Raw genomic sequence first — 27,826 nt, 5'->3', positions numbered from 1 at the left:
CTACCCTCCCCATCTCAATCCCCTCTGGGTCAGGCCCACCACAGGCTCCTGGAACCAACTTCCCTGACTCCCTTTGTCAGCCCTCAGGGGAGAAGGGCGTCCCTGGCAGGGACTGCGGACAGTAAGAAATGCAGCCCCTGCCTTGGCAAGAGGGCAGATGCTAAGTGCTGTACTGGAGAAGGGCAGGGTGGGAAGGGGGGGCAGGGCAGAGCCCAGAGGCCATTTTGGGGGCGGGCAAGCCGGGAGGGAAGGGGGGCAAGCCAATTGGGGTTCCTGATGACACCTGAATGGAATAAAAAGGAAAGCATTTAGGAAACGGAACTCACGTCTTACCATTTGTGCTGTTTGTTTACTTTTTATTTTGATTTTTTTGCATTTCCGCTTAGCTTGGATAATGAAACTAGACTGGTCAGTTTCATTCCAGTTTCTATAAAAATCAGTTTTCCTTCCTGGTTTTCTTACACTTGTTGTTGTGTATTGGTTCAGAGCCCTGCAGGGAGTGTTGGAAAGCAGGCACACTCCGCCCCTCCTGTTTTTCTGGAATTCAGAGCCAAAAGAAACAATGTCACTGATACTGAATTTTGTTTTTAAAAAAAGAAAACTCAGGGGGGATTTGAAAATGGGGATCCAAATCAAGGTGACTATCTCCTGTCCAGGCCAGACAGGGGCCTCCACTTCCTCTTGCTGCTTTCTCCTCTTCTCTCCGTGGTTTTGTAGAGCACGGTTGGTGCGTGACTCTCGGGGACTGGTTCAGGGGATGATGACAGAACAAGACTCTCTTTCCAGCCCTGTGCACATACCAGTGGCATGCCTCCCTGTCCCATTGGCTCATCCTCCCCACCCCTTGTCTCCTTGCACCCCCGTGTCCAGGTGGTTCCCCATCCCATACCCATCTGCCTGTTCATCCTCACCACATCTCCACCCCTACCCCTCAAGAGGTCAGAGACCTTCACCCCCTCCAGTGCCTGGGGGCACACCCTCATCCTTCATCCTCTCCCTTCCCCGGGTGAGGGCAGCACACATGGCATTATCCCCAGGCTACCAAAAGGAGAAAATGAAGCCCAGGAGGTGGGGTGGGAAAATGGAGAGGTAGAGGTCCTGACCTCTCTGTCACCCCAGATGCAGCCCGTGGGTTCTCCTCTCTGCCCTCTCTCACCCCTGCTCTTCTCCAGCCCTGGGTACAGACCTTCCTGTAGTCATAGCTGATGACTTGGTGGGAAGGGCTGGGAAGGCTGTTACCTGCTGCTCCTTCTGATCTGTCCTCTGTGCCCCTGAAACTTGGAGGGTAAATCCCTGTTTGAGTGGGAAACCACCAGTCACCCACTCACACTGTATTCAGATGCCATCCTGGTTTATAGACTAATGTCCGTTGTACCCTTTGAACCTGGTTTTGGGCACAGGTTAGAGAGGCTGTAGACTCACCCCCAGAACCTTCTCTAGGGAAGCCCCAACCTCCTGGATGTGGCTCCTCAACAAGCAGGGCTAAGAAGAGAGATAGGAGTGTACAGGAGCCCCCCAGAAGGAGCCAGTGCCCAAAGAGCTGCCTCAAGTGTCAGCCATCCTCACACACTGTGCCTCCTCTTTTGTTTGGCAAGTGAGAAACACACTTTCCCAGGGCAGGAAGGTTAGAACCATAATTTTACACAACTCCAGGGGTATCATTTGTGTTGCAGACCATGTCAATGGTGCCACCTGGAGTTTTGCAACTCAGTGGCCATGACAGACATGAGGATGCAGTCGGGTAGTCCAGGCTGGATGTAGGATCAGGGATGTGTTTAGTTATCATTGGTCTACAAGAGCCATGGGACAGCAGCCCTGCTTGTCAGCAGTGGGAATAAATTTCCCCTTGTCCCTTCCTGCTCCCTGCACACCCCCACTCTCCCTCTGAAACACACACACACACATGCATACACAGATTTTCCTTCCTCAAAGAGCCAAGCTGATCTCAACATTGGACACAGTCAAACACATCTCTTTCTTGTTCCTTTGTGGATTCCAAGAGTCATTTTGGCAACTTCCTGAGTCTGTATTCTCGATCCCCAAAGGTACTTCTTCTTGAAAAATCACTTCTCCCCTTCTAGTTCCCACCCCAAGTGGACATCAGTTTCTGAGAGCTGAGGAAGAAGAGCTGAGCCTGGCTGGAGTTGGTTGGGAAGCTGTAGCCACTACCTCCATTTTCCCTAGGCTGGGATGATTAGGGACCAGGCTCAGGAATCAGAGAAGGATGTATTGACAAGGGGCTGGAGATAGCCTCTTTCTCCAAGCCATCATGCCCACCAGGATAAGTGTGCATCAAACTCATTAGCAGCTGCAGGAACACTTCCAAACCCTCCATCACCCCCATTGGCCAGACACATTCCCACCACTGTGAGGACCAGCTTCCTGCCTCCCCTGAGAGAGAGTCTATCAAGGCCCAGAGAAACGCCAGCTCTCTCCTCACCTACCACATCCATTCTCTACTCTTCCAGGTGAGATTTGGGGGCCACAGAGCTTTCATAAGTATCTATCACAGACAATGGCCACTACCCACCCTGTGCTCCAGGGACTTGCTTATGGTCAGTGTACACTACAGTGCTAAGCAGTAGAGCACAATCATCTCTTGAAGAAGTTGAGAGTCATTCATAATGAACAAGTAGCCTATTGTTGAGGGGACACTGGTAAAACCCTGAAGAGGTGATGGGCATACCTGATTTCCTAAGGACGAAGAGGTAGAGACAACATAGATCCATCTTTGAGTGGTGGGCAGCCTGAGTGGGGGGCAGTCTGGCCCTGTCTGTTTCTCCTTATGTATCTGGCCTTGTCGGGGTTCAGAGGCAAGTACAGGGCTGGACATGTCTCCCAGAAATCTGCAAGACTGAGGCTTACTTGCGGGCTGGAGTGGCAGCCATAGAGCAGAAGGAAGTGCATGTTTGGGATGAGGACGAGACAGGGAGATAGGAGTGGGTGATGCTGTAGAAGAAGCAAGACGGGAGAATGAGACCCAGGCCAGAGCAAGGCAGTGATGGAAGAGCAGGCCACGGGGAAGGGGCAAGGTTTCCCAAGCAACCAGTAGGTCCCTGGTATGGAATAGGCTCCCAGTGTCCCCAGTGAGCCTGCTCCAGCCCCACTGTGGTTCTTGCCACCTGAGGCCAGATACTGTACATCTGGCCTCAGGAAGACCAGCTTTGGGATGCTGGTAATTCTGGCTCTTCTCCAATCTCCCTTTTCCCTACTAAGCTTTTTCCATGCATATTGCTCTAGAGCAGCGTTCCCCAAACTGTGTTCTACAAGGGTTCCTCAAAAAACTATTTCCATGGTCAAATAAATTTGGGAAATACTGGAAAGTTTAGCTATTTCCTTCTCCAAAACTCTTCATAGCCTTTCATATGCTGATGTATATTGCAACTCCACCGGGAGCCCTGGGAATGGATTTCCTAAACTTATTTGGCCACAGAACCCTCTTTGAAAGACTAGATAAGACATCTCCAAAGGCACTTTTGTCATGGGCACACAGTCTGGGAACAGCATTCTGGAGTTCTTCTCTGAGCTTTCTGGGGGCTGTTTCATGGACGACAGCACCTGCCAAGGGCCCTGGAGAGAATCATTTTGTAGGGAATGAAAGGAGTGGTTCCCAGTAACCTGGTATTCCTTGAGGCTCCCAGCACCCTGCCAGCTGATTGCCTGGCATCAAGGGGCTACAGTTCTGGCTTCATGGGGCACCAGGCAGGTAAGAAGGAAAGTTTCAGTGACCTTTGGGACGAGTCAGTAACTTCCCATCTTCCCCCACCCCACTTCCCTCAATCATCCTCCTCCCTGCCCCTCCCACCCTCCCCACCACCCACGGAGCCACATCTATTAGAAAGATTTTTTAATGAAATTTCAGAGCCCTCCACCCAGCCCTGACTCCAGCCCCTTCAGCTACAAGTGTGACCCCAAGTGCCTGACTTGATTTTTCTCATTCATCACTGTGCACTTTGATTTCTAACCTTAGCCTCGCGGATGATGCCAGTTTGTTCTGTGATTTTTCCCCTTTTCCTTCTCCAGATGTCCAAACGGATTCTTCGGACAGAGATGTTTGGAGAAACTGCCTTTGCGATTGTACATGCCAGATCCTAAGCAAAGTATGTTTGAAGATACAAACACAAGTCCCTGCTCCTTAGAAAGCTTCCGGGTGCAGTCCCCCCGATGTAGGGCGTAGGGCCAGGGGTGTTGGTTGTTTTGATCTTTGGCTGTTTTGTTTTGTTTCTCTTTCTCTTTTGTATTTTGGTTTGTTAGTTCTTTTGTTTTGTTTTGTTTTGCTTTGTTTTTCATTTTTGGCCTAATCCTTGGGTTTAAAGTTCAGGGCTGCAGGTAAGGGGCAGAGTGGCAAGGCCAGTACAAATGGTAACGGTGGCAAGGAACCCAGCTGGCATTGGCAGGAGCCCATGCCGGGGTGTTGCGATGCCTGTGTCTTGCTATCCTGGCTCTCTCTTTCTGGTTTTCTTTCTTTTGGTAGGTGTCCTGTGGGATACACCGGGGACAGGTGTCAGCAGTTCGCAATGGTCAACTTCTCCAGTATGTCTCTTTCTTCTATTTCTTCTCTTCCCTGGTGACTGACAATCTTCCCCTGCGGGAGGGATGGGTCCTTGCTTAGTGAGACTAGGGGAGGATGTTGGGGATGTCCTGGGCTCCTCTCAGCCTTCAGTGCAAACCAGAAGCCTGTGCAAAGGAGACCAGTACACCCGCGCCACTCCCACCTCCACACGTTGGCTGTACCACTGGGCACAGTAATGCTGGATCCTCTCTGCAGCCAGCTGGAGCCACACTCAGGCCTTTCACCAACTCTGGGGTCAGGCAGCCTGGCCAGAATGGGAAAAGGCATTTGCAGAGCCCTCCTCTGCCTCTGAAGGTCTGTTTGAGGGTGCAGACTGCTGATGGGGTCGGCACTGAGTGTATGCATGAGTGTGCTGATGTGTTTGAGTGCAAGAGAAGAAAGTTCTCAGAAAACCTGTCTTCCAATCTGACTAGAGTTTGTTTTGGGAGTGGAGGGGGAGTTGAGGGAGAGCAGGACCCAGGGTTATGGTTTCCATGGATACCAAAGACCAGAGACATAAATATGTGGCTACAGAATAGACATGAGGACTCAAAGGGTAATCGGGGACTCTCTCCAGGACCTTTCTGGTTTGAATGCCCACCCAGGACTGCATTCCCTTCCTTTTGCCACTATGGAGGCTGGAACTTTCTGGTTTGCACAGTTTGGTGGGAAAAAAAATGAGCCCCAGAGCCCACGAATTCAGCCATAATTGTGAATTATTTGGGGCCTGGGAGCAGTTCCTTCAAGCACCACCAGGTGGAAGTGGAGCAGAGTAAAAAGCTCCTGGCCAGAGGTGGACTCTGTTTGGGGCCCAGTGGTCTGTTGGCCTGAATGCCTGTCCCTGGTCAGTCGATGCCATCCTGCAGGGCAGACTAGATCCCTGCCTGGCCCTCCCCCCACCTCCTCCTGTCCAGGAGGGACAGCTAGGTCCCATGATGAGTTAGCAACCAGAGTGTGACGGTGTGTGGGCATTGGGAGGTGGAGCTCAGGAAGATCCCGAGGGTGGGGCCCAGGGGGCCATTTAGGTAGCCCTTGGGGAGAAAGGGTTTTGGGGTTTGGGTCTCAGAATGGAGAAATGAACCTTCCCAGTCCTCCTCAGACCATAGCATAAAAGCCTAGAAATTGCCCCTCCACACAGTAGCCTAGAGGCCAAGACTTAGAGAGGAAAGTAGAGGCCCCACTGAGGGTGGGGGCCAGTTGGCCCAGATGGCCAACTGTCTTGTCAGGGTGTGGGAGGCAGCGCCTCCCCAGGCCCCTCTGGTTGGAGGCCCATGAACACAACCAGGCCCAGGGAGAGGAAGGCCGTGGGAGTAAGGGCAGAGCCTGTGGGCGGGTGTGTGGCCCAACACAATTCTCCAGAGCCCAAGATCTGGGAAGAATTGCAGAGTCTGATCCAGCCCCATGTGGAGGACTGTAGAGCAGGAGGGGCCACAGGAAGGACAGGATGAGGAGCAGAGAACAAGGATCAGGGAGAGAGGCAATGATAGGGCGTATTCCTTTCACCCTTAGGCCCAGAGCCTCCTTGGCTTATGGGACTGTTCGGGACACGGAGACCCAGCCCCTCCAGAACCCGGCTGCTGTCCAAGGCTTCTCTGGCAGCTGGGCTGCTTCAGCTTTCAGCCCAGATCTGCTGGTAGGGTCAGCAGGGCCGCAGGCCCCCAGAAGTGAGCCTGGAAATGCAGCACCCAGCCTTGCTGCCTAGCGCTACCATTTTTATTACTGTTACCATTTTGTAAAGGATTTATACTCTTGAAGCACTTTCACAGAGAGCACTTCCTACACTTCTGTATCAGATAATTCTTGAAAAGGTAGTGGAAAGTGGTGGCTTAAGTGTGAAGCCTTTAGATTCAGATTAAAAAAAAAGCCATTGCCATCAATTCTGACTCATAGCAACCCTATAGGACAGAGTAGAAGTGCCCCATAGCGTTTCCAAGTAGCGACTGGTGGATTTGAACTGCCGACCTTTTGGTTAGCAGCCAACCTCTTAACCACTGTGCCACCAGGGCTCCAGATTCAGATAGACCTGAATAAAAATGCCAGCTGCTGAACTTACTAGTTCTAGGGCCTCATTTAACGTCTGACTTTGTTTTCTCATCTGTAAAATGGAGATAATAATATTTTTGCCTATCGGGTTGCTGTGAGGATGAAATGAAATGACACATATGAAGGGCTTAGCAGAGAGCCTTGTGGCTGGAGGAATGTGTAGCACCTCTCCCAGCTACAACTAGTATGGGGGTAGGGGCTGGAGGAGCAGCATCAGTCCCCACACCCTGACTCCCAGCACCCTGAACAAGGTGTCTGACCAGGTTACCCTTTGCAGAGCCAAAAAAACCAGAGCCTGGGGCTGGAAAAGCACTTTGAAGCTTCTCCTTCTTCCACTGGCAGCCCCTCCATTCCAAGAGTCCAAGCTCGTCCATCTCTACACACAGCCCCGTGCAAAAGAGCCCACATGCCTGCACACACACATGCACATACACACAAGCGTGTGCTCTGGGGCCCATATCACTCCCTCCTTGTCCAGGCATCCTGGGACTATGTGTCATGGAACGTGTGCAGGAGCTTGCATATTGCCTGGTAAGCCTGGCCTTGGGAGTCCAGCATCAGGTTGCCATGGTTAAAGGTCAGTATGCAAACTTCTGCCCAATGGGACCTGCCTGTGACTTGCTGGTGCCAGCCCCATTCTAGCTGAGTGGCAGCCAGTGAACATGAGTGGGAGAGTGCTGGGCCAGACATAGCTGGAGGCCCCTCAGAATCCACCCCCCTGCTTCCCAGTGAGAGGGAAGCAGGACTGCCATCCTGATGAATGGCCAAGCCCTCACTGGCATCACCAGTCACAGCAGCCACTGCCTATGGACCCTAGACAGCACTGGCTTTTAACGAAAAGGGGAGGCCAGTCAGGAGCCCCAGAAGCTACCACTGCTACCACTTCATTCCCAGAGGGGTATGCAGAAGGAAACCCTTAAAGGGCTTTGAGAGCCCTGCTCATTTTTCCAGGTGGTCACTGTCTTCAGTATAGCAGTCAGACCTGCCTGTAGACTCAATGTGCAGGAACAGCCAGGCCTTAGCACCAAGAGACTAGAGGCCTGGCCTTCCATTCTCCTTCTGCTACCTAATTTGCTGTGTGACCTTAGGAAAGTGTTCTGGCACCACTGGGCCCCAGATGCCTCACCAAATATAACAGCTTTATCCAAAAGCAGGGTCCAGACCAACTCTATGAACCACAGTCCTCTCAGTGTCCCCAAGTATTGTGATCAGGCTGGCCTGTTCTCTCTCAGGGGAACATGACTAGGCATTCAAACAATGTGAGATCTCTCTAGCTGCCTGGAGGGTCCCTGGGGTCACAGGATGACACTACTCAGTGAAGGCTGCCTGGAGGACCTTTAGAGTTTGTCAAGTTTATGCTGTCTGCTCAGCACCGCTGGCCAGCCCTGGGAAGCCCTGGGAAAGGAGTACACCTGACTGTGCTTATGGTGACTTTCTCCTTTCTCCAAGCTGTAAGACTGCAAAGAAACCAAAAATCATGTTGACTGCCCAACCTCAAGTTGAACAGGAACCCCAGTGTGGTCTCTGCTTGGAACTATGGGGTGTAAGCTCCAGATCTTTCTCAAGGTGCTCTCAGTCAGAGCCATCTTGGTCCCCGGCTCAGGGGTGCCCTTCTCTCCTACCCTTTTCCAAATGCAGAACTCTCTGGGATCCCTATCAGAAGAATTAAAGAGATCCAGGGATGATTAACCCACAGGACTTCCTGCTGGCTTCCTCTTATCCTCTCCTTCCTCTGCAGGGGATAAGCACATCAGAACATAATTTCCAGCTCCTCCCTGGATCCAGCTGGAGCTTACTGTGCATATGGGGAAGCCACAGAGTAGGCAAATCTGGCTGGCAGGGCCTGGGCCTCACGCTCTCCAGGCCTGCTCACGTTTTTTTCTTGCTATGGACAGGCACTTTCGACAGATGAGGAAACAGGGACTGTCATTTACCCATATCCACACAACAAATTAGGAATTAAACTGAGTCAAGGTCTGCAGACAGGTGCCACATTTGAATGGTAGGTGAACTTTTGAAAATGCTGTTGAAATTTCTGGGCTCTTGCCCTGGAGATTACGATTCCATGAATTCAGATGATTCAGAAGCACAGCCTGGTTTACAAACGTCTCAGGGATCCCACGGCCAGGCTTGATCCCCATTTAGCAGATGGAGAGACTGAGACCAAAATCAACTGGATGTTGCTCAGGGTCACACAGAGGGTCAGTGGATGAACTCACTCTTGGGCTTCAGTGGCATGGATATCTACCTCTCAGGGCCCTGAAATCATACATTTACAACATGGTTCCACTTCAAAGAACATGACCTGTCCACCATCTGAGAAGCATAGATGTTCCACAAGTGAACCTGCTTGTCTTTTTCTCTGAGTGGCCATTTGCTTTTCCAAGTAGTGAAATCAGGCTCAGATCCTGCAGCCTAGCCTCTTCTGCAGGCTTCTAGGAGGTTGGGAGTGTCAAATGAAGTGGCCTGCCTCCTCTCCCCAGTCCTGCTCCACCACAGAGTGCTTCCTCACAAGCTCTGAGTCTCCATGCCCAGGATCCTAGTAGATGAGCAGGTCAGCTAGGCCTGTGGGGCAGGGCAGGGACATGAGGCCAGTCCTAGTGCCCCACGCCCTCGTTCTGAACAGAGAAATTTCTGGTAAGAAAGTCATGGTAAGAAAAGAGGCCCCACCAAGGATGCTGGGGAGGGAGGCAGGCAAATAGGGCCCCTTGAGTAAGCTGGGCAGGTGGGGCTTCAGAATGCTGAAGGTCCTGGCACTGGAGCTGGAGGAAGAGAATGGGGCTCTTCATATCCTCATCCCCACTGCCCTTTCTGCCCTGGGGACATTTGCCAACTGACTCTTGCGCCTCTGCCTCCCCACCAGGTACTAACTCCCACAGTTCATCTCTAAAGAACCCGCTCTGCCTGCTGACTCTAACATTTCCTCTCTCCACACCCGTCAGGGGCTTTTGGGGACTGGGTGCCAAGGGAAGGAGCTCAGAGGCCCGGGAGGGGACACCACTAACCTGCTTTCACCTCACAGGCTGGCTGCTGATGTCTGAAGAGTCCTGACCAACGTGTCTCTCTCTCTCTCTCTCTCTCTCTCTCCCTCTCTGACCCTCTGTCCCTCCCCCATCTCTCTCTCTGCCTCCATTCCTCCCCTCTCTGACCCTCCTCTCTTCTGCACTGCCAGAACACCTTGGATTTGAATTAAAGGGTACGGAACCTTTATGTATCACTCAGAGCCATCTACACAGTCCCTCTCCACAGCCCCTGACACTATGTGTGCTGAATGCCTTCTTTCCTTTCCAAGATAATGTAAAAGGGATGATTCTAAAAATCTCTCCTGGCCCATCAAGATGCCATATCGTAAACTAGGTTGATTTGGGGGGAGATAAGAGAAGCTCATGAGTAGCACGTACCCTGGGGTGCAGACTGTGCCCCCGATGTGCAGTACCGCCCCTTCCACAGGTGCCCTAGAGAAGGGGCCCCTCCTGAGCTGTGTGCAGCCCAGAGGGCTGGCCAGACAAGAGCCAGGAATGTCGTTAACATGGAGGAGCCCGTGTCTGGAAGCCCTAGAAACCTGGTTTGGAGAGTTGTGTAGAGAGGCATCCCTTTCAATTTGACTTCAACCTTCTTTCCTTTCACCATTTCCATTTCCACTGCTTTTCACTGTGCACTAGGCTGGTGGCTGATAACTCCCTGTCTGTCTGCCCCCTGCCCTGTGTTTGCCAAGCTTTGCCATCTGCTTGAGGCTGTCACTCCTTCCATGATCAGTCCTCCCAATGGTACTCGTGTGTGTCTGTGGGCAAGACCAGCAAAGGGAGGGGTGGGGCTGGGTGGGGCTGACCTCCAGTACCTGCCCCCCACCATCCAGCTCAGAACTTACCTCCCCCACCCCCGCTGCCCTCTGGTCCCTGGAAGACTCCTTGGGCTGGAAGGGACTTTGAGGAGCCAGTCTCGCCAACTCTCTAGCTTTGTGCTGGGAGGCTCCACCCTGGCCTCAAGTGTCCAGACATACTGCAGCAGCAGAAATGCAGGGGCTCAGAGGGGCTGAGGCTTCTTTGAGGAGACAAGCTGGGGAGACTGGCAGTGATGAAAAGGCTGTTCTGTGGCAGATTTGAGGATACCCTAGTTCCCCCACCACCTATCCCCTATCACCTATTCCCAGTAAAAGATATAGAGAACACAGCTACAAGTCATGTGTAAGAGCGCGTCCGTCTATCACTGCTGATTGTGATGAGGTAGGGAGAAGAGGGGCGAGGCTGTATGGTGTCTGTGAATGGGGCAGGGTGTAGGTGTGTGTGTTTGCTGTGTGTGGTTCTGTCTGTGGTGGGAAAAGTGTGCCAATCTTATTAAGTCCGTGCGGGAGGGGAAGGTGTGGAGGGGTGTGGTGAAACATCTTTGTGCAGTTGGAATTGCGTATGCAGAGGTGAGTCTGTGAGTACATGTAGGTATGCGTCTATCTCTAAGGGTGGCCTGAAAGTCATTCACTCATCAACTCAACATATAACGACTGAACACCAGAATTCACCAGATTCTGGAGATACAGCTTACAGAGTCCCTGCCATCTAGAGCCCACAGCCTGCAGGGGTGAGACAGGCAGCAAACCAACAGGAGAGGTATCAGGTGGTGATAAGTGCTATACAGAAAATAACATACGTAAACAGGCTGATGCCCAGCTGGGGTGGGGAGCTACTTTAGCTTAGTGGTCAGGGAAGGCTTTTCCAATGAGGTGACATTGGGAATGAACCCTGATGAAAACTAGCCAGCCCTGCAAACAGCTGGGGGAAGAGTATTTGCGGCAATGGTGCAGCAAGTATAATGCTCACATGGTTGGAAGGGCTTCCCTTGTGCGATGGGTGGGGGAGCTGCAGTGAGTCTGGAGGACAGGGAGCCTGGGGGAGAGGACTACAAGCTGAGGTCCAAAGGGAAGTGGGCCCAGGTCATCTGGAGCCATTCATGAGTTTTTAAGCAGAGGGGTAAAATGATCTGCTTTGTGGGTGTGAGTAGATTTGGCTTTTGGGTAGAGATTAGACTGTGGCATGAGCAGAGGGGTGGGAGTGGAAGCAGAGAGACCAGTTAGAAGGCTGCTGCAGTCACCCAGGCAAGCGATGGCATCATCGTGGATTAGTTGGAAGTGGTGGAAATGGTAAGAAGTGGTCAGGATCTATTAGGAAGGTAGAGTCAAGTGGGTTTCCTGGTGGATGGAATATCACCGTAGGTGGGAAGAAAGGAAGTAATAGAGAATGATTTCAAGGTTTGAGCCTGAGCAAAAGGAAAGGTGGTACTGCCACCAATGAAATGGAAAGCCCAGGGGAGCAGGTTTGGAGAGAGGGTGGGAATCACTGATTCCATTTGGCCATGGCCCTTGAATGCATGAGTCAGGAGCCCAGGGAGAAGGAAGTCAGGGCAGGAGATATAAATTTGAGAGCAACTGCATAGAGACAGTATGGGACGTCTGCGTCTGGATGAGACCACAATGGAGAGAGGGCAGAGAAGCCAGAGAGCCCCAGACCCTACTGTTTCTACACAGGTAGAAGAGGAGTCCCTGAGTGGTGTCAATGGTTAATGTGATCAGCTGCTAACCAAAAGGTTGGAGGTTGGAGTCCACCTAGAGGTGCCTAGGAAGAAAGACCTGGTGATCTCCTTCCCAAAAACTCAGCCATTAAAAACCTTATGGTCACCCTGAGTTGGAGTCGGCAACTAGTTAGAAGAGGAGGAAGCAGCCACACATAGAGAAAGATCGACCAGTAAAGCTGAACGAAGTCCAGGAGGGAGTGGGCATCCAGAAGCCAGGGGAAAGTATGGCTCCACAAGGAAGGAGTCAGCTGAGGGGGAAGGACTATGACCACTAGACTTGACGCCATGACCATTTCTGATGACCGTGACCACAGCGGTCTCAAAGGGGTGATGGAGACAGTTGCCTGGAGAGGACTGAGGGATGAATGGAGAAAGTAGAGCTGGAGCTGGGGACCTGGGGGAGGTGTGTTTGTTTAAGTCGCCACATGATTGTCAGTGGGCGTGACAGTGTGTGTATGTGTGCCTATTACTGGAGTGTGTAGATGATTCTGTTGTGTGTGTGTCTATGCATGTGTGCCTACTCCTCCGAACATATGCATGATGTATCTTTGTGAAGGGGGTCTGTGTATCAGATAGGTGTATGTCTGTCTGAAGGCTTTGTACCCCTGGTGTATACCTTTGCCACAGGACGTGCTGCAAGCCTAAGAGGTCAGGGATATTTCTCAGGGCTCCACCAAGGATTCGGGGTCCAGTCTCCACTTATCCCTGAGATGGGGGAAGGGGAGCAGTGTGGAGGGGACAGGCAGTGGGTGAGGGAGGGGTGGGGTATCTGGGCTGTGGGTCTTGACTGTGGCTAGTGCTGTCACCTTTGTCCTTTTCTCTCTCCCGGCTTTCTCTGTTCTAGAGGGGTAGGGGTTGCCCCACCAAGTAATAGGGAATGGAGATAGGCTGGCCTTTTTAAGGGCTTTGAGGCCCAGCCTAGCTCAGCTTCCCAGAAAGGTTGGGTCTGGTCCTTGTGCACAAGGGCTGCCTGGGAAGCCAGGTGGGCTGTGCTGCCACTGGTTGGCTTCTCACAGCAGAGACAGTGAGGGCTGGTATGGGCCGGGCCATGACCCTGGGCAGGCCTCAGGGGGAAGCAAAGGCTTTTCTCCCTGCCCCCTCCCCATGGTACTGGTCTGCTGTATCTCTGCTCCTGGCCCTGGTGTTTCTCCTAAGTCCAACCTCTGCATCTGATGTCCTGCCACCAGCCCAGGACAAACCTCTCTCCACCTTCTTGGGGAAGATGAGCCAGGTATCTAAGCCAGGCCTTTGCCCAGGGTTTATATGTTAACTGCCATTAGGAACAACTCCCACCCTGCCCACCAAAGTTCTCTGCAGCCACCAGGCCATAGTGGAGCAGGGTAGGGTTACTGGCCAGGCTGGGCTGCGCCACCCCCCACCCCCGCACCCTGCCCTATGGCCTTGGGAGCTTCTTCTCCATCCTACCCCCTCCCATCCCCCTGCATTTTCCACTCATGTGCTCTGGGAAGGGCATGGGGTTGGGAAGGGGAACTCGAGGGTAGTTGTGTGCGACCAGATCCTTGGGGGGTGAGAGCAGGAGAAGGTGGGGGGAGCAGAAGGCAATCCAGGACCGGGCAGCAGGGAGGGGTCTGGCTGGAGGTGGAGGGATGGAGTGGAGCTGTCAGGGTCTGAGCTTGAGGGAGTGTGGGGTTCTCTGCATCACTGTCCTCATGGGATCCACCTCCTGCCTTGCCCCTCACATCCTCTCCGCCTCTGCAGAAGCTGAGGAGTTGTACCAGAAGCGGGTCTTGACTATCACTGGCATCTGCGTGGCTTTGCTGGTCGTGGGCATCGTCTGCGTGGTAGCCTACTGCAAGACCAAGTGAGTGTCAAGCATGCAGGCCACGGCAGGGAGGGCCTCCTAGACTGTTTTTCTCCCTGGCCCACTGTGCCTGACCTTAGCCCTCTACACCCTCCTAAGCCCCAACTACCCCTTCAGGGACCTCTGCAGCTGGGTGTGGGGACAAAGAGCTAAGCCAAGAAGCAGGAAGAGCAGAGGGTGGGAGAGACAGGCTCTAGTGAATGGAACAAAGAATAGTCATGAGCACAGGCTTTGGAAGAAGACAAATCTGGGTTCAAATCCAGCTCTACCATTTCTGAGCAATTTGATGAACCTCTCTGAGCCTCAGTGTCTTCATCTGCAAAATGGATCCTAGTATGTCCCTCAAAGGATACTGTGAGGGCCTGAGCAGGTGTGTGCAGCCGACCCCATAAGCTCCTGATGCAGGCAATGGGGTGGGGAAGGGGAGAGTGTGCAGAGAGGAAGGCTACATCCCTAGGGAAGAAAAGAGACCTCAAGACACAGCCTGACCTCACCCTGGGAGCAGTGAGCACACAGAAGGTAGGCAGAGGAGAGGTGGGGGCAGAACCTCAGCGCAAGGAGAATAAATGGACAGGAAGGGGACCTGGGCTGTTCAGATAGAATAGTGCAAGCTAGGAGACAAGCACAGGCCAGTCAGCTGTGTTCCCTCAGCATAAGCATCCAGACTAGTTGGAGCAAAGGGCTGTGGTCAGGGAAAAAAAGGGGCATGAGTCTAAAAAGAAAGCTGGGCCCTGATATTGTCACAGGGCTTCAGATGCTAGTCTGGGTTTATCCTGCAGGTGATAGGGAACCAACAAAGGTTGTAGAGTGATGTAGTGCAGAAAAATGATAGGTTTATCCCATCGATTCAGATCTGGGGAGCAAGGGTCTGGGCATAGCTGCCATCTGGGGGGCTGAGCCCCTGAGTCTAGACTCCCACTGCCCCTATCTGTGAGATCTAGGGCCCCTCCCTCTAGGGCCCCTCCTTCCAGGGCCAGAAAGGCCAAAAGGGAGGCAATGGAGGGAGTTAGGGCTCAGGGAACTCAGAGAAGGAGACAGGGCCCAAGTGGGAAAATTGAGGACAAGAATTGGAAAAAAAGCAAGCCTCTTGTTCACCTGACCCCACTGCCTTACTCATTTCTCCAACAAACATTCATTCAATACCTGCTGGACACCAGGCACTGTACCAGGCACATAATCAAGCGCCCACTAGTGTGGCCAATGCTCTTAGTGACAGGTCCAGTGTCACAGGGCACATTCAGGGGCACCTAACCTCGGCTGTGGAGGAAGAAGGGCTTTCCTGAGGAAGCAGAATTTAGACTGTGGCCTGAGGGATGAACAGGGATTAGCAGGTGAAGAGGAGGAGGAAGAGTGTTCCAGGAAGATGGAATGGTGTGTACAAAGGCTCAGAAGCCAGGGAGAACAGGGCATCGTGGGATCAGAAACAGCCCTCCGAGGATGCAGCAAGCTGGGGTGGGAGGAGGACAGTGACAGGGCTGAAAAGAAAAGCAGGATACTAAGGGCCAATGAAGGGCTTTAAACAGGGGAGTGACATGATCAGATTTGTTTCTCCTAAAACAAATTTATTGAACACTTACTACATGCCAATGTAATACAGCCCCACAGGCATGACTACCTAACCACAGTACCCTCTGTTTTCTTCATAGCACTTTACTGAGAGTATCTCGTTCATTTATTTATGTGTTTATTGTCTGTCTTTTCCCTACTGGCCTGCAAGCTCCACGAGGGCAGGGACCCTTGCTGTCTTGTTCTCTACTCTATACTCAATGTCCAAAACAGCGTCTGGCACATGGTAAAAGCCAGCAGTGTGCTAGAATATTTTATATACTTCTAATCCTCAACAGGAAACCCTGGTGGCATAGTGGTTAAGAGCTACAGCTGTTAACCAAAAGGTCAGCAGTTCGATTCCACCAGGTGCTCCTTGGAAACCCTATGGGGCAGTTCTACTCTGTCCTATAGGGTCACTATGAGTCAGAATCAACTCAACAGCAATGGTCTCAATCACCCCATTTTACAGATAAGGAAAATGAAGCAGGGAGACCTTAAGTAACTTGCCCAGGGTTACACACCTAGAAAGTAGTGGAGCTGTACTCCCTCAGCAGAGCTGACACTCAGTACCACTATACTCAGGCTCTGCTGATTGCAGGGTGGTGGTGATGGGGTCGGGGGCAGATTGGGAGGGTCCTGGCTGAAGGCAGCGTAAGCATGGACGGAGTGGCAGCAGTCCAGGGCAGAGGTCAGGGAGGCTGACATTACATTACGTTGGTGGCTGGAAGGGCAGGCCAGGCTAACCCACCCTCCCCTGCACAGAAAACAACGGAAGCAGATGCACAACCACGTCCGGCAGAACATGTGCCCAGCCCACCAGAACCGGAGCTTGGCCAATGGGCCCAGCCATCCCCGGCTGGACCCTGAGGAGATCCAGATGGCAGACGTGAGTGGCGTTCCCAGACCCCCTCTGAGCCCTCACTGGACAGCCAGCCTTTTTGTGCCCCCTGAAAGAGTGGGCCAGGACAGGTGCCCACCCAGCCCATGATCAGCCCTGCCTGCCAGGGACACTGCCTCTCTGGGGTGACTGGCCTTGCTTTGTCCACTTCCTTAAAGAAAGGAGGGGAGTTTGATCTGCTGGGGCCATCGCTGCCCCAACATCAAGACGCTCCTCATCCAATGTACCCCCTTCCAACCTAGCCCTCCAGGCCCACCCTTCCCTATCCCCACCAACAGACACCCATCACTAACTCCCACCCACCTCTGTCTGTTCCAGTATATGTCCAAGAACGTGCCGGCCACAGACCATGTCATCCGGAGGGAAACCGAGACCACCTTCTCTGGGAGCCACTCCTGTTCTCCTTCTCACCACTGCTCCACAGCCACGCCCACCTCCAGCCACAGGTGGGCACCCACCAAAGCCCCCACCATGCTTGTTGATTCCTTATGCATACACACACATGCCTGCCTGAGTACACATTACATGGCCACCTGGGTACACACACAGGAACTTCACAGTCAGTTGGGCTCTGTATCAAGGTCCCCTGAGAAGCCATGGGAGGATGGAGGTGGGGCTTCAAACCAGATTCACCACCAAACGTTCCTCCAGACCCTCAGGGGGCCTGATTCCCTTTTCCAGTCTAAACTAGCCCCAGAGGAATAACTGCGTCACTTAGTTCCCACCTTTCCGTTTTGTTTTGTTTTGACCTCCCTTTGTCTGGCATAAAGTCTTCCTCATTCAAACATCCAAAGTTATTTGATACCCACTTCTGAGTTTGCCCACAAGAATCATAGTCCACTTTAGCCTTCTCTCCAGAGTTGGGGAGGCCTGTCCACACAAGCACAAAGGTCTATTATACAGCTCAAGAAATAACTTGGCTGGCCTCTTTCTTCCCTGGACAGTCCATGGAATAGGCAGGCCCCCACATATTGGCCACTGGGGCTGGGCTCCCTGAGATAAGTGGCTAAGAGCCATGGGGGTGGAAGGATCCCAGAAAGGGGGCCCTGGGGTGAGGCTAGGGGGAGGTTGGTTGAGGGAGGAGAGAGCCTCTGCACATTATAGCCCACCCCTCCACGGGACCCCAGCCCTTCTCCCAATATCAGAGTTGCGCAGTAGTGACACCACAAGTCAGCCCAGAGTGGAGAAGGACAATGAACTGAGGGAGCCCGAGATGGAATGAGGAGCCAGGGAGGGGGTGGCCATGGGACCAAGCCTGCTAGGTTGCCCTGCCCCTTCCTAACTCCTTGCCTCACCCCCACCTGGCTTCCCCAGACACGAGAGCCACACGTGGAGCCTGGAGCGTTCTGAGAGCCTGACCTCTGACTCCCAGTCGGGCATCATGCTGTCATCAGTAGGCACCAGCAAGTGCAACAGCCCAGCATGTGTGGAGGCCCGGGCGCGACGGGCAGCAGCCTACAGCCTGGAGGAACAGCGCAGGGCAGCTGTGCCACCCTACCATGACTCCATAGACTCCCTGCGTGACTCCCCACACAGCGAGAGGTCAGTCCTTACCCCATGACCTGTGCCCCATCTTGGCCAGAAAGCTGGCACTGCTGACCCAGAGCGAACACTTAGGGTACCTCACAGACACTCCAAAGAGCCCCATCCTATTTTTTAGAAGGACAAACAAGGTCCCAGAGAGGTTAAATGATCTGCTCAGAACCTGACTGGATTACTGCTAGGCCAGTAGACCCTAGTGTGGGGTGACCATATAACTTACTTGTCCTATTGGGATACTTTAGAGTAGAAGGGGGCATTATTAATAATTGTTAACTAGAACAAATGGACATATGGCTGCCCTGTGGTCGTTATGAGTCGGAATCGACTCGATGGCAGTGGGTATCCTGGTGTCACCTAGAGGCCCCATGTCCCAGCAGGCACAGAGAGGCACCAAGATTGTGCAGATGTTGGTGTGGGGGGCTGACCAGTGCAGGACGAGCATGAGCCAAGAATGACTGCAGGCCCACCAGCATCAGCAATAAGACCCCACAGTTCAAGGAGCTGTCAGGTTCCTGAGCAATGGATGCACTGAGAATCAGGAAACTCCCCTTCTCCCCTGGCTGGCAGTCAGGGAGAGAGAATGATCACCAGATCACAGCCACCCAGCCCCCACCCTTGCTCAGCCCTAGAGTGGCCCTCAGCAAGTAGGGTCTATGGCAGGAGAGCAGAGGAAGGTGCCCATGCTAAGAACTCCAGGCCAGGGAGGAAGGGGAGGAGCAGATATTCTCCTGTTCTCCACTCCGCCTACTCCATGTCAGGCCCTATGCTGGGCAGACTGCTGAGGGATCCAGATATGGTCCACTGGTTCCTGCTCCTGAGGAGCTCCCGGCCACAGACACAAACCACTGCAGCTCACAGCTACCTCCTGAAAAGTGCAAAGCATGGGATACCACTCAGGACACCACTTCAGGGCAGAGAAACTCAGACTGACTGTAGGCTCTTAAAACAGCCAGGTTTTCTAAGACCCACCTTTCCAAGCCCAGGTCCACCACCTTCTAGCTGTGTGATTGGGCAGGCTAATCATCTCTGTGCCTTTGTTTCCTCAGCTGTAGAACAGGGATAACAATACCTTAATCATGCATGGCTATTGTGAAGGTCACCTGAAATAATGCACATAAAGCTCTTACCTTAGTACCTGGCATGGAGCTGGTGCTGACTAGGTGTATATTGTTATCAATAATAACCACAGCAATCACACTTTTTAATGGGTGGGTGGGAAAGTAGGAGATAGGTGGGGAAGAAAAGCATTCCAGGCAAGGGGAACAGCTTTAAGACACTTATGAACGTGGCTGGTGAGGTCAGGCACCTGGAGCAGGGTGGGCTGTGTGGAGCAGTACAGCTGGGCCTACACAGGAAGCTGCGGCCAGATAGATGGGCCAGGGCCCTGGGCTTCTGAAGGAAGGGCCTCCTGAAGCCAAGTTATGACTTAAAAATATTGCCCTGGGAACTACATAGAAAAAGGATTGAAGGAGGAGAGGCCCTGGGGTGGAGGAATGACCAGAATGAGGCAGCTAGGCCCAGGTGAAGTGAAGTAGGGTAGAGGGTACACTCAGAGAGAGAGAGCATGGGTAGGACTTGGTGGTTTTTTGGATATGCCTGTGGGAGAGGAAAGAGGGGGTAGTCAGGTGACTCAGAGAAGGTAATGGGGACTCTAGGCTGGTTCCAGGGAGCAGTGAGGTCCCAGCTCTGCAGTGTGGAAGAAAGGCATGGACGTGGGTTGTTCCCAACCTGAGGTGGACAGTGGCTGATGGGCTAGGGCTGGGGGTAGGGGGCGGTAGAGAAAGACAAGAGACAGGTGCCCAGGACCCACCCTGGAAGATATTAAAAAGGGCAAATGTTTGGAGGAACTGGAGATCTTTAGCCCCAAGCAGATTCAGGTCAGTGGGGTCTTGGTGACTGTCATCCTGGGCGGAGGACCTTCCCCAAGGCAGCTTCAGGCTTCAATATAAGAAAGACAATTTCTTCCACTGAAGCAATCGTGCCGTGGGATGAATTGTCCCTGTAGGGCCAGTGAGTCCAGGGCAGCTCACTGAGTTGGGACTAGTGGTTTCTGGAATTAGGCAGTATGAGGCCTGGTTCCTGCCTGTCTTGGGTTCAAATCCCAGTTTCTCAGTGTGAGAACTTCGAGTCACTTCCAAAGTGTCCCAACAACACTATGGAATGAATGCTATAGTACAGTTAACAGATAAGCAAACTGAGGCTCGGAGAGGTTAAGGAAATGGATCCCCGCCATTATTCTTGGAGGCGGGATTCGGGCAAGAATGCTGCCTCCTATGTGGGTCCCCCACCCACTCCAGCTCCCACCTCCTGGCCCACTACTCTGCCTCTCCCCGCAGGTACGTGTCGGCCCTGACCACGCCCGCGCGCCTCTCTCCCGTGGACTTCCACTACTCGCTGGCCACGCAGGTGCCAACTTTTGAGATCACGTCCCCCAACTCGGCGCACGCCGTGTCGCTGCCTCCGGCCGCGCCCATCACCTACCGCCTGGCGGAGCAGCAGCCGCTGCTGCGGCACCCGGCGCCCCCAGGCCCCGGCCCCGGGCCCGGCGCGGATATGCAGCGCAGCTACGACAGCTACTACTACCCGGCGGCGGGGCCGGGCCCGCGACGCGGGGCCTGTGCGCTCGGCGGCAGCCTGGGCAGCCTGCCCGCCAGCCCGTTCCGCATCCCCGAGGACGACGAGTACGAGACCACGCAGGAGTGCGCGCCCCCGCCGCCGCCGCCGCCGCGGCCGCGCGCGCGCGGCGCGTCCCGCAGGACGTCGGCGGGGCCCCGGCGCTGGCGCCGCTCTCGCCTCAACGGGTTGGCGGCGCAGCGCGCACGCGCGGCGCGGGACTCGCTGTCGCTGAGCAGCGGCTCGGGCGGCGGCTCGGCTTCGGCCTCGGACGACGACGCGGACGATGCGGACGGGGCGCTGGCGGCCGAGAGCACGCCTTTCCTCGGGCTGCGCACGGCGCAAGACGCGCTGCGCTCGGACTCGCCGCCGCTCTGCCCGGCGGCCGACAGCAGGACTTACTACTCCCTGGACAGCCACAGCACGCGGGCCAGCAGCAGACACAGCCGCGGGCCGCCGCCGCGGGGCAAGCAGGACTCGGCGCCCCTCTAGGGGCCCCCGCCCGCCCGCCGCCCCCTCCGCCTCGCCCGCCCCACTGTCTTTAAGGAGAACAGAGACCACCGACTGGAGAGAGAAAGGAGGAAAAAAAGAAATAAAAATATTTTTATTTTCTATAAAAGGAAAAAAGTATAACAAAATGTTTTATTTTCATTTTAGCAAAAATTGTCTTATAATACTAGCTAACGGCAAAGACGTTTTTATAGGGAAACTATTTATATGTAACATCCTGATTTACAGCTTCGGAAAAAAAAAAGAAACAACAAAAAAAAAGAGAGATGGGCCAATTTTTTGACTCTTTAATAATAGAAACCTATATTGTGGTGCCTTTTGCTGTACGCTAATCTGGGGCTCCTGGAGAGAAGGCTGGGGTGTCTGGGTGGAGGGGGTGGTTGTGGGATCCTGAACGGACAGGATGAGAAAGCCGGGAAAGGGGAAGCTGTGGGGTTCTGATGGGTGTGAGTTGGGGGGAGGGGTTGCTGTAAGAGTTGGCCCTGGGAAAGAAAATGAGGACAGGAGGAGGTTTGCCCCCCAGGCAAGACCTTGAGTCCCAGCCCCCTAGGAGAAGGCAGAGACCGTGGCCTAGGCTTGGGACCAGAGTTGGGGTTGGTTAATACACTGGGGAAGACAAAGGCCCAGGGACAGCAACCAGAATGAGGAGGGGGCCTCCCTGCTCCTCACGGCTGCTAAGAGGGGGGGCAGAGAAAGAGGTCTCCCCCACAGCCCCTGCCCCAGGGAGGGGGCAGCTCTGCCAAGGGCCCAATATAAGCGGCTCCTCCTCGCCATGGCCTCCAGGACGCCCCTCCTTCCTCTGCAGCACCTTCGTTTACAGGTCGTCTTTTCTATTTTATGCCTGCATGTCCTTTGCATTTCAGATTCTTTAGATTGGATGCATGGTCACGCTGGGACCGGAGAAGAGCCATTGAACAGTGTATTTGATTCCCTTCTTAGCAATAAAGTAACATTTCCTTCTCACAGACAGCCTCCCAGCCCCAACCCCACTTATAACTTCCACTCCCCCTCTTCCCATGACCCCCTAACTCCCAAAACTGGGTCCACAGAATCTCTGCTAATTTGTCAAAAAGGTAATTGTTATTAAAAGAAAAGAAAAATCCCAGACAGAAACAAGTGCAAACCCTGCCCTGAAATGTCCAAACACCTGACTGTTGACACTTGAACATTTTTATATTATAAATAAAATCAGAAATAACTGATGTTTGATGGTGTGTGCCTCGCCCCCAGGTGAGGAGGGGAGACAGAGGGCTGGGGACATGGGTGAGATGGACAGATGTTGATGTGGAGCATGGAGAGGGCCAGGGCAGCCCCTGAGAGGAAGTAACCCTCCCTCCAGTCTCCCTGGTCCTGGCTCCCAGGACAGGCTCCAACAAATACTGCCGCCGCTGTTGTCTTACCACCACCACCACCACCACCACCCCCCGCCCAAGATGGATAAACATTTACTAGATGTCTACCCTGGCTGCTGGGGAACCTGGCCAAGGGACTGATGCAAATTACTCAGCTTCAAACTCAGCCTCAGAACCCTGGCACAGTTCCTGCCCTAGAAAGGCAGGGTCTGAACTGAGGCAACAGTTTCCGACCTCAAGGAGGGGAAGGTTGTGGGGTTGGCACTGGGGTAGCTGAGGCAAGACGACCCTTTGGGCCTCAGGCATTTCACAGGCAAAATCCAGACATGCCAGATGGCATAATGGGTACCCTCTCACTGCCAGGAGGACTACAGCTGCTGCAGCGGGTAAGCCCACAGGGTGTTGCTCTTTCCCCAAGTTTATACCCCCTCTCAGAGCCAGGGCCTGTCTAAACCCGCAGCCCCTGATAAAGAGTACGTGATTTTAGACAGATGCAGGTCTAGGGTTAAGAAGCCTTTCCCATCACTGACTAATTTCATAAGCCAGTGCCCAGCACCAGGAACAATGAGGCTACAGTCAGACATGAGAGTTTATGTTCTACCCAAAGAGCTCAGGTAGTTGACCAGTGTGTGTGTGTGTGTGTGTGTTAATGCCCCCAGGATGCATGGTCATTTGGAGACCTACAGTGGGAGGGAAGTGAAGCTTAAGGTTGTGGTGGCGTAGGCATCAACTGAGCCTGGGTTCAGATCCAGCTCTGCCCCTCACTAGCTGTGTGACTTCTCTATGCTGCAGTTTGCTTGGCTGTGAAATGATGATGTGAATACCTACCTCAAAGGGTTGCTGTGGAGAGTATATACATAAAGCACCCAGTACTGCTTTTGGCACATGATAGAAGTCTATTAAATGGCTAATTTGATGATGGTGATGATGACACCATGTGCCTTGCATTCTTAAATCACAGAGTGGCAAAAACTGGATGAAAGGAAGGTGAAGGAGAAAGTAAAGAAAGAATTAAAGCCATCATAGTCATAGCTGGAGCCCTGGGAGAAAGTACCTTTTTAAAAACAAAGGAAAATAATGAACTAAATGCTACATAAACCCAGACTCCTCTGTTGACCCTGGGTTTGCTGTTGGCCAGCGATTCCTCTACATGACCTCTGACCTCTATGTGATCCCAAATTAACTCTGAATAACCTCTTCATGGACCCATTGACTTTTTTGCAAACTAGCTGAGTGTTCTCCTTTGACCCTTCTGAGGGCTCTGAGTTGCTATTGCCTTCAGAATGTTGTCAGAAACCATCTCCTTGACACAAATGACCCCACCAACCTCTGTGTGACCCCAATTAATTCCAAATAACCTCTTAGTGAGCTCACTGACCTTTCTATGACCCCGTTTAGTACCTTCATTATCTGCTCTGGACCCTCAGACAGCTGCTGATAGTCTAAGGCCAGAACTTAAAGAGGTTCCTTGGCTCTTTCCTCATCAAATCATCTATCCATTCATTTCTCAGGTATGAGGATGGGACCTGGGAGCAGGTTTGGGTAGAGAGGCCCCTTCTCCACTCTGCTTCTCAGATGTTGGCCTGGGGAACCTGTAGTATGCCTTTCAGGAACAACTATACCTCTATTAAAGTACTTCCCTCTTAATACACTGACCCCAGGAGGAGCTTCCTGAGTCAGAGTCGTCTTCTCCACTCTCCCAATTCCTTCTTCTCCTCTCTGCCAGATCATTTATAACTTCTCCTTCCCCAGCGCCTCACCAAGAGTCCCAAATGGTAGTGGCGATGACCTACCCATCCACCCCCCAACGATTAGACTGTGAGCCCCCTATGGACAGGGACCTGGCCAATCTTTTTCTCACTACAGTATCCCCAGCACCCACATAGTCGGTGGCACAGGGTTGACCCTCACTGAATGAAAGGATGAAAGCTCAAGAGGCACTGTCCTCAGGGATCAGCCCCCCAGGAATCCCTGAGCCCACTGCCATCTCCCAGGACTACCAGCTGGCATAAATCAGGTATTACAGATCACCTGTAGTCCTCAGGCCCCTGGGTTTAGACAGTCCTATTTTTTTTTTTTTTTTTTTTTAGAGAACAGGTATGTCAGGGGCAGAGGTTGTGAGGGGGACATGATGGATGACCCATTAGAATGCAGGAAGAAAATCTTAGAACTTTGATTTAGATTTATTTTCATCTCGTCCTTTTTAAATTTCTATTTTTGTGTATTTTTATAATGTACATAGTATTTTAGTACAGTAGTACATGTATATAATTTACAAATAAATAAGTATACGCATTATGAATATGAGCTAAAATTGTTCTTTACCAATGGGAGGCACAACCAGTGCTCGGGGAAGCGTGTTTGTCCGCAGCTGCTGGAGCTTGCTCCTCTGTTCTCACCACCGTCATGAAACGGAGGGTGGGACACTGACCCCAAAATGTGAAGGACCTTTGAGACAGCATGGAGAAAGTACCCAGAGCTCTTTTATGTTGCCATATTTGCTTTCTCAGTTCCATTTAAATGAACATTTACTTCCCCTGAGCAAAACGAAGGGGCCAGATGGTTTGAATATAGAACACACTTCAGCTGATTATAAGTGAAGTCATCTGGACTTAAATCACTAGCTCTCTCCATGGACTCACATCCCTTGCATCAAATCTGAGTGGGCTTGTAAATGTTGGACACTTAGTTGCAAGGTTAGCTTATTTTATTAACTAAATATGTTAACATTGAGGTCAAATTGCTGGACCGACTACAATAATCTCTATTTAAAAAATAGAAAGGATTTGCTCATCGTGGTTGTATTGAGGGTACCATCACCCTCCACCCACTTGTCAAAGAAATACAGGGTTTAAAGGATGCTAATTAATAGGGTGATCATCACATGGCAAATTTTTCTATTCTTCCCAAACATGTTCTTAACTAGGCATTTCTGATTCACTAGAAGAGTGAAAGAAATATCAACCTAATAACAGTGAGCAAACTGTCATTCTGCCTTTTCCCAAGACCAAGAGCTCATGGCTTCTATAACCTTCCCCCTCCAGGCATCTTTAGGTTTGTCGACAAGTGGCTATCTGCAAGGCAGAGTGTCTATTCCTGTAGCAGTAGGTCTGTAGAAGATGCCCCCTCTGGAGCTCAGAGGCCTGGCAGCACCAACATAAAGACCAAAATATAAACAGGGCCTTGGTCCCATTCCATTCACTCTCCAGGACCCCTGTGGGACAGGTGGGGCAGCACACACGCTCTATTTATTCCAAAAGCATCGACTGTAAGAGCAGTGTAAGTCACAGGTCAGCCAGAAGAGAGAAAAACAGGTTGTGGGGAGGTCCCAACATCTCCACCTTCCCTTCCAGAGTGTCAGGGCCAACTGGGGGCCAGATGCCAGCCTATTTGTTAACAGGCGGACCTTGGAAATTGGAGTTTCCTTCATCTTATTTCATTCTTGTTAACTGATGTCAGTTCTAAAACCATCTTTAAAGGGGGTCCTCATATATATAATTCTTATATATGTACATTTATATCCGTATAAAAAGAAAGCAGTAGTGGCCTCAATGGATGGCATGGAAGGTGTACACACACACGGGTTGAAACAACTTGGTGCTGAGAGGGGGCGGGCCCAGGTCCTGGGTTATTGTGAAGTGAGGAGTCAGGAGGACTGGGCATGGTTCCAGAAGTCGAGAGGAGGAGGAAAAGGAGACGATGGTGCTGGTGGTCTGCAGACCCGCTGCTGATCATCTCAGAGGAAGGAGGCAGAGAAAGGGTGGGTGTCCAAACCAGGACCTGGAGCCAAGAGCTGCCCTCAGAAACAGAGGGGAGGAATGATGAGAAGAGGAGGGCCTGGGAAGACAAGAGGCCTTCCAGCTTTTCCAGTGAGATGGTGTCTAGGGCATGCACGTAACTGGCCTACAAAATGAGGCTCCACAGTGGAGAGGGAAGCAAGGGCTGGAAAGAGAGTTCAAGGCCCAGAGATGCTCCAGCATGGAAGATCGTCACCATGAATGGCATCTCCAGCCTCTTGGCCCACAGGGCTCTCCACACCCCTCTGGCTGCCTGCCAACTGCCCGGGGCTTGGTCTGAGAGGCTTCTGGCTGGAATTGTGCTCACTGACCCCTGTGGAGGCATTTGTCTGCCTCCAGGGCCTGATCATTCACGCCAGCTAAGTGTCAGGCCCAGTGGCATCCTTCATAACTTTGCTGCTGGTCACAGGTCCATGACCCTGGCTGAGGGCAGGACTAGAGTGTGTCTTCCGGAGAGAAGGGTCATCCCCTTCCAGGGTGGCCAGCCGGGCCTCAATCCGCTCCAAGTCATCTGAGCCCACTTTGATTTTCACAGCCAGGAGGTAGATATAGGTCTCATAACGGCTTTTCTGCAGAGGCAGAGAAAGGCCATAAACAAAGTCAAAAGACAACAAAATGGGAAAAAAATTGCACCTTTCTATGACAAAAAGCCTAGTTTCTTTAATATGCAGAAAGTTCCCCCAAATCAATAAGAAGGAAATAACCCAATGAAAATTAAGTGAAGGACATTCACAGGAATTTCACTCATAATTTTAAATTTGCAAATTAAAATAGTAATGAGACATCATTCATAAACCTATCAGGTTAAACCAAAACCAAATCAAACCCGTTGCCGTCAAGTCAATTCCGACTCATAGTGACCCTATAGGACAAAGTAGAACTACCACATAGGTTTTCCATAGGTATAACCTTTATGGACCAGCTGGTGAGTTCAAACTACAGACCTTTCGGTTAGCAGCCAAACCTTTTAACCACTGCGTCACAGAAGCTCCTTAGTGAAGGTCAAGACATTTGATGATGCCAGTGTTGATGAGGGCATGGCGAAACAGGTACACTCATAAACTATTCAAGGGGTTGAGAATCAGTGCAAACATCGGGGAAGGAAATTTAGCAGCATGTGAGGTGCCTGACTCTGAGCTTCAGGCCCTCACCACAGTCCAGGGAGGCTGGGTCCTAGAAGAACAAGGGACTAAGGGCCTGGGTAGCCTGCTCCCATCCAGCTCTGCCACCTGAGCAAGACTTCACCACTGGGCCTCAGCCCCTCTTCTCATCAAGCCAGGCAGTGGGGTAGGAGTGAGAAAGGCCAGGGAGATGGAGCTGCAATCAACTGCCTGGGTTAGGATCATGGCTCCTATACTTCTTAACTGTGTCACCTCAGCCAACTGAGCTGACCTGAACCTCAGTTTCCCAACCTGTAAAATGGGATAGTAATAGAACCAATTTCACACGGTTCATATGAGGATTAAATCAGTTGCTACAAAGGACATGAAGAGAACCACAGCTCATATGTACCAAGAGATCAGTCCACCGTAGCTTTTGCCATCTCTATTTTGACATTGCAGGGAAAGTGGGTCTAAGACTTCCGAA

The 27,826-nt window shown here is 52.3% G+C and overlaps 2 protein-coding genes across 5 annotated transcripts in view; one reads left to right on the top strand and one right to left on the bottom strand.

The window, feature by feature from the left end:
- Nucleotides 1–21,096, top strand: part of NRG2 (neuregulin 2) — a 208,393-nt gene extending 187,297 nt beyond the window's left edge. The window contains exons 5-10 of one of the 2 annotated variants that reach the window (XM_049873799.1): nucleotides 4,475–4,533; nucleotides 13,877–13,979; nucleotides 16,290–16,413; nucleotides 16,744–16,871; nucleotides 17,740–17,967; nucleotides 20,304–21,096. In XM_049873799.1, the coding sequence (XP_049729756.1) occupies nucleotides 4,475–4,533; nucleotides 13,877–13,979; nucleotides 16,290–16,413; nucleotides 16,744–16,871; nucleotides 17,740–17,967; nucleotides 20,304–21,072 (1,411 nt within the window). In that variant the 3' untranslated portion in view covers nucleotides 21,073–21,096. Of the gene's footprint in view, nucleotides 1–4,023; nucleotides 4,101–4,474; nucleotides 4,534–13,876; nucleotides 13,980–16,289; nucleotides 16,414–16,743; nucleotides 16,872–17,739; nucleotides 17,968–20,303 lie in introns of both variants that reach the window. The other variant, XM_049873798.1, reaches the window with a different exon arrangement.
- Nucleotides 21,097–24,640: 3,544 nt separating this feature from the next.
- Nucleotides 24,641–27,826, bottom strand: part of PSD2 (pleckstrin and Sec7 domain containing 2) — a 48,426-nt gene continuing 45,240 nt past the window's right edge. For all 3 annotated transcript variants that reach the window (XM_049873795.1, XM_049873794.1, XM_049873797.1), the window contains one exon: nucleotides 24,641–26,808. In XM_049873795.1, the coding sequence (XP_049729752.1) occupies nucleotides 26,599–26,808 (210 nt within the window). In that variant the 3' untranslated portion in view covers nucleotides 24,641–26,598. The remainder of the gene's footprint in view (nucleotides 26,809–27,826) is intronic.

Source organism: Elephas maximus, chromosome 2 (genome assembly GCF_024166365.1).
Source record: "Elephas maximus indicus isolate mEleMax1 chromosome 2, mEleMax1 primary haplotype, whole genome shotgun sequence".
NCBI lineage: Eukaryota > Metazoa > Chordata > Mammalia > Proboscidea > Elephantidae > Elephas > Elephas maximus.
Note: the sequence above shows the minus strand (reverse complement) of the source record. Positions and strands in the feature narration are given on the sequence as shown.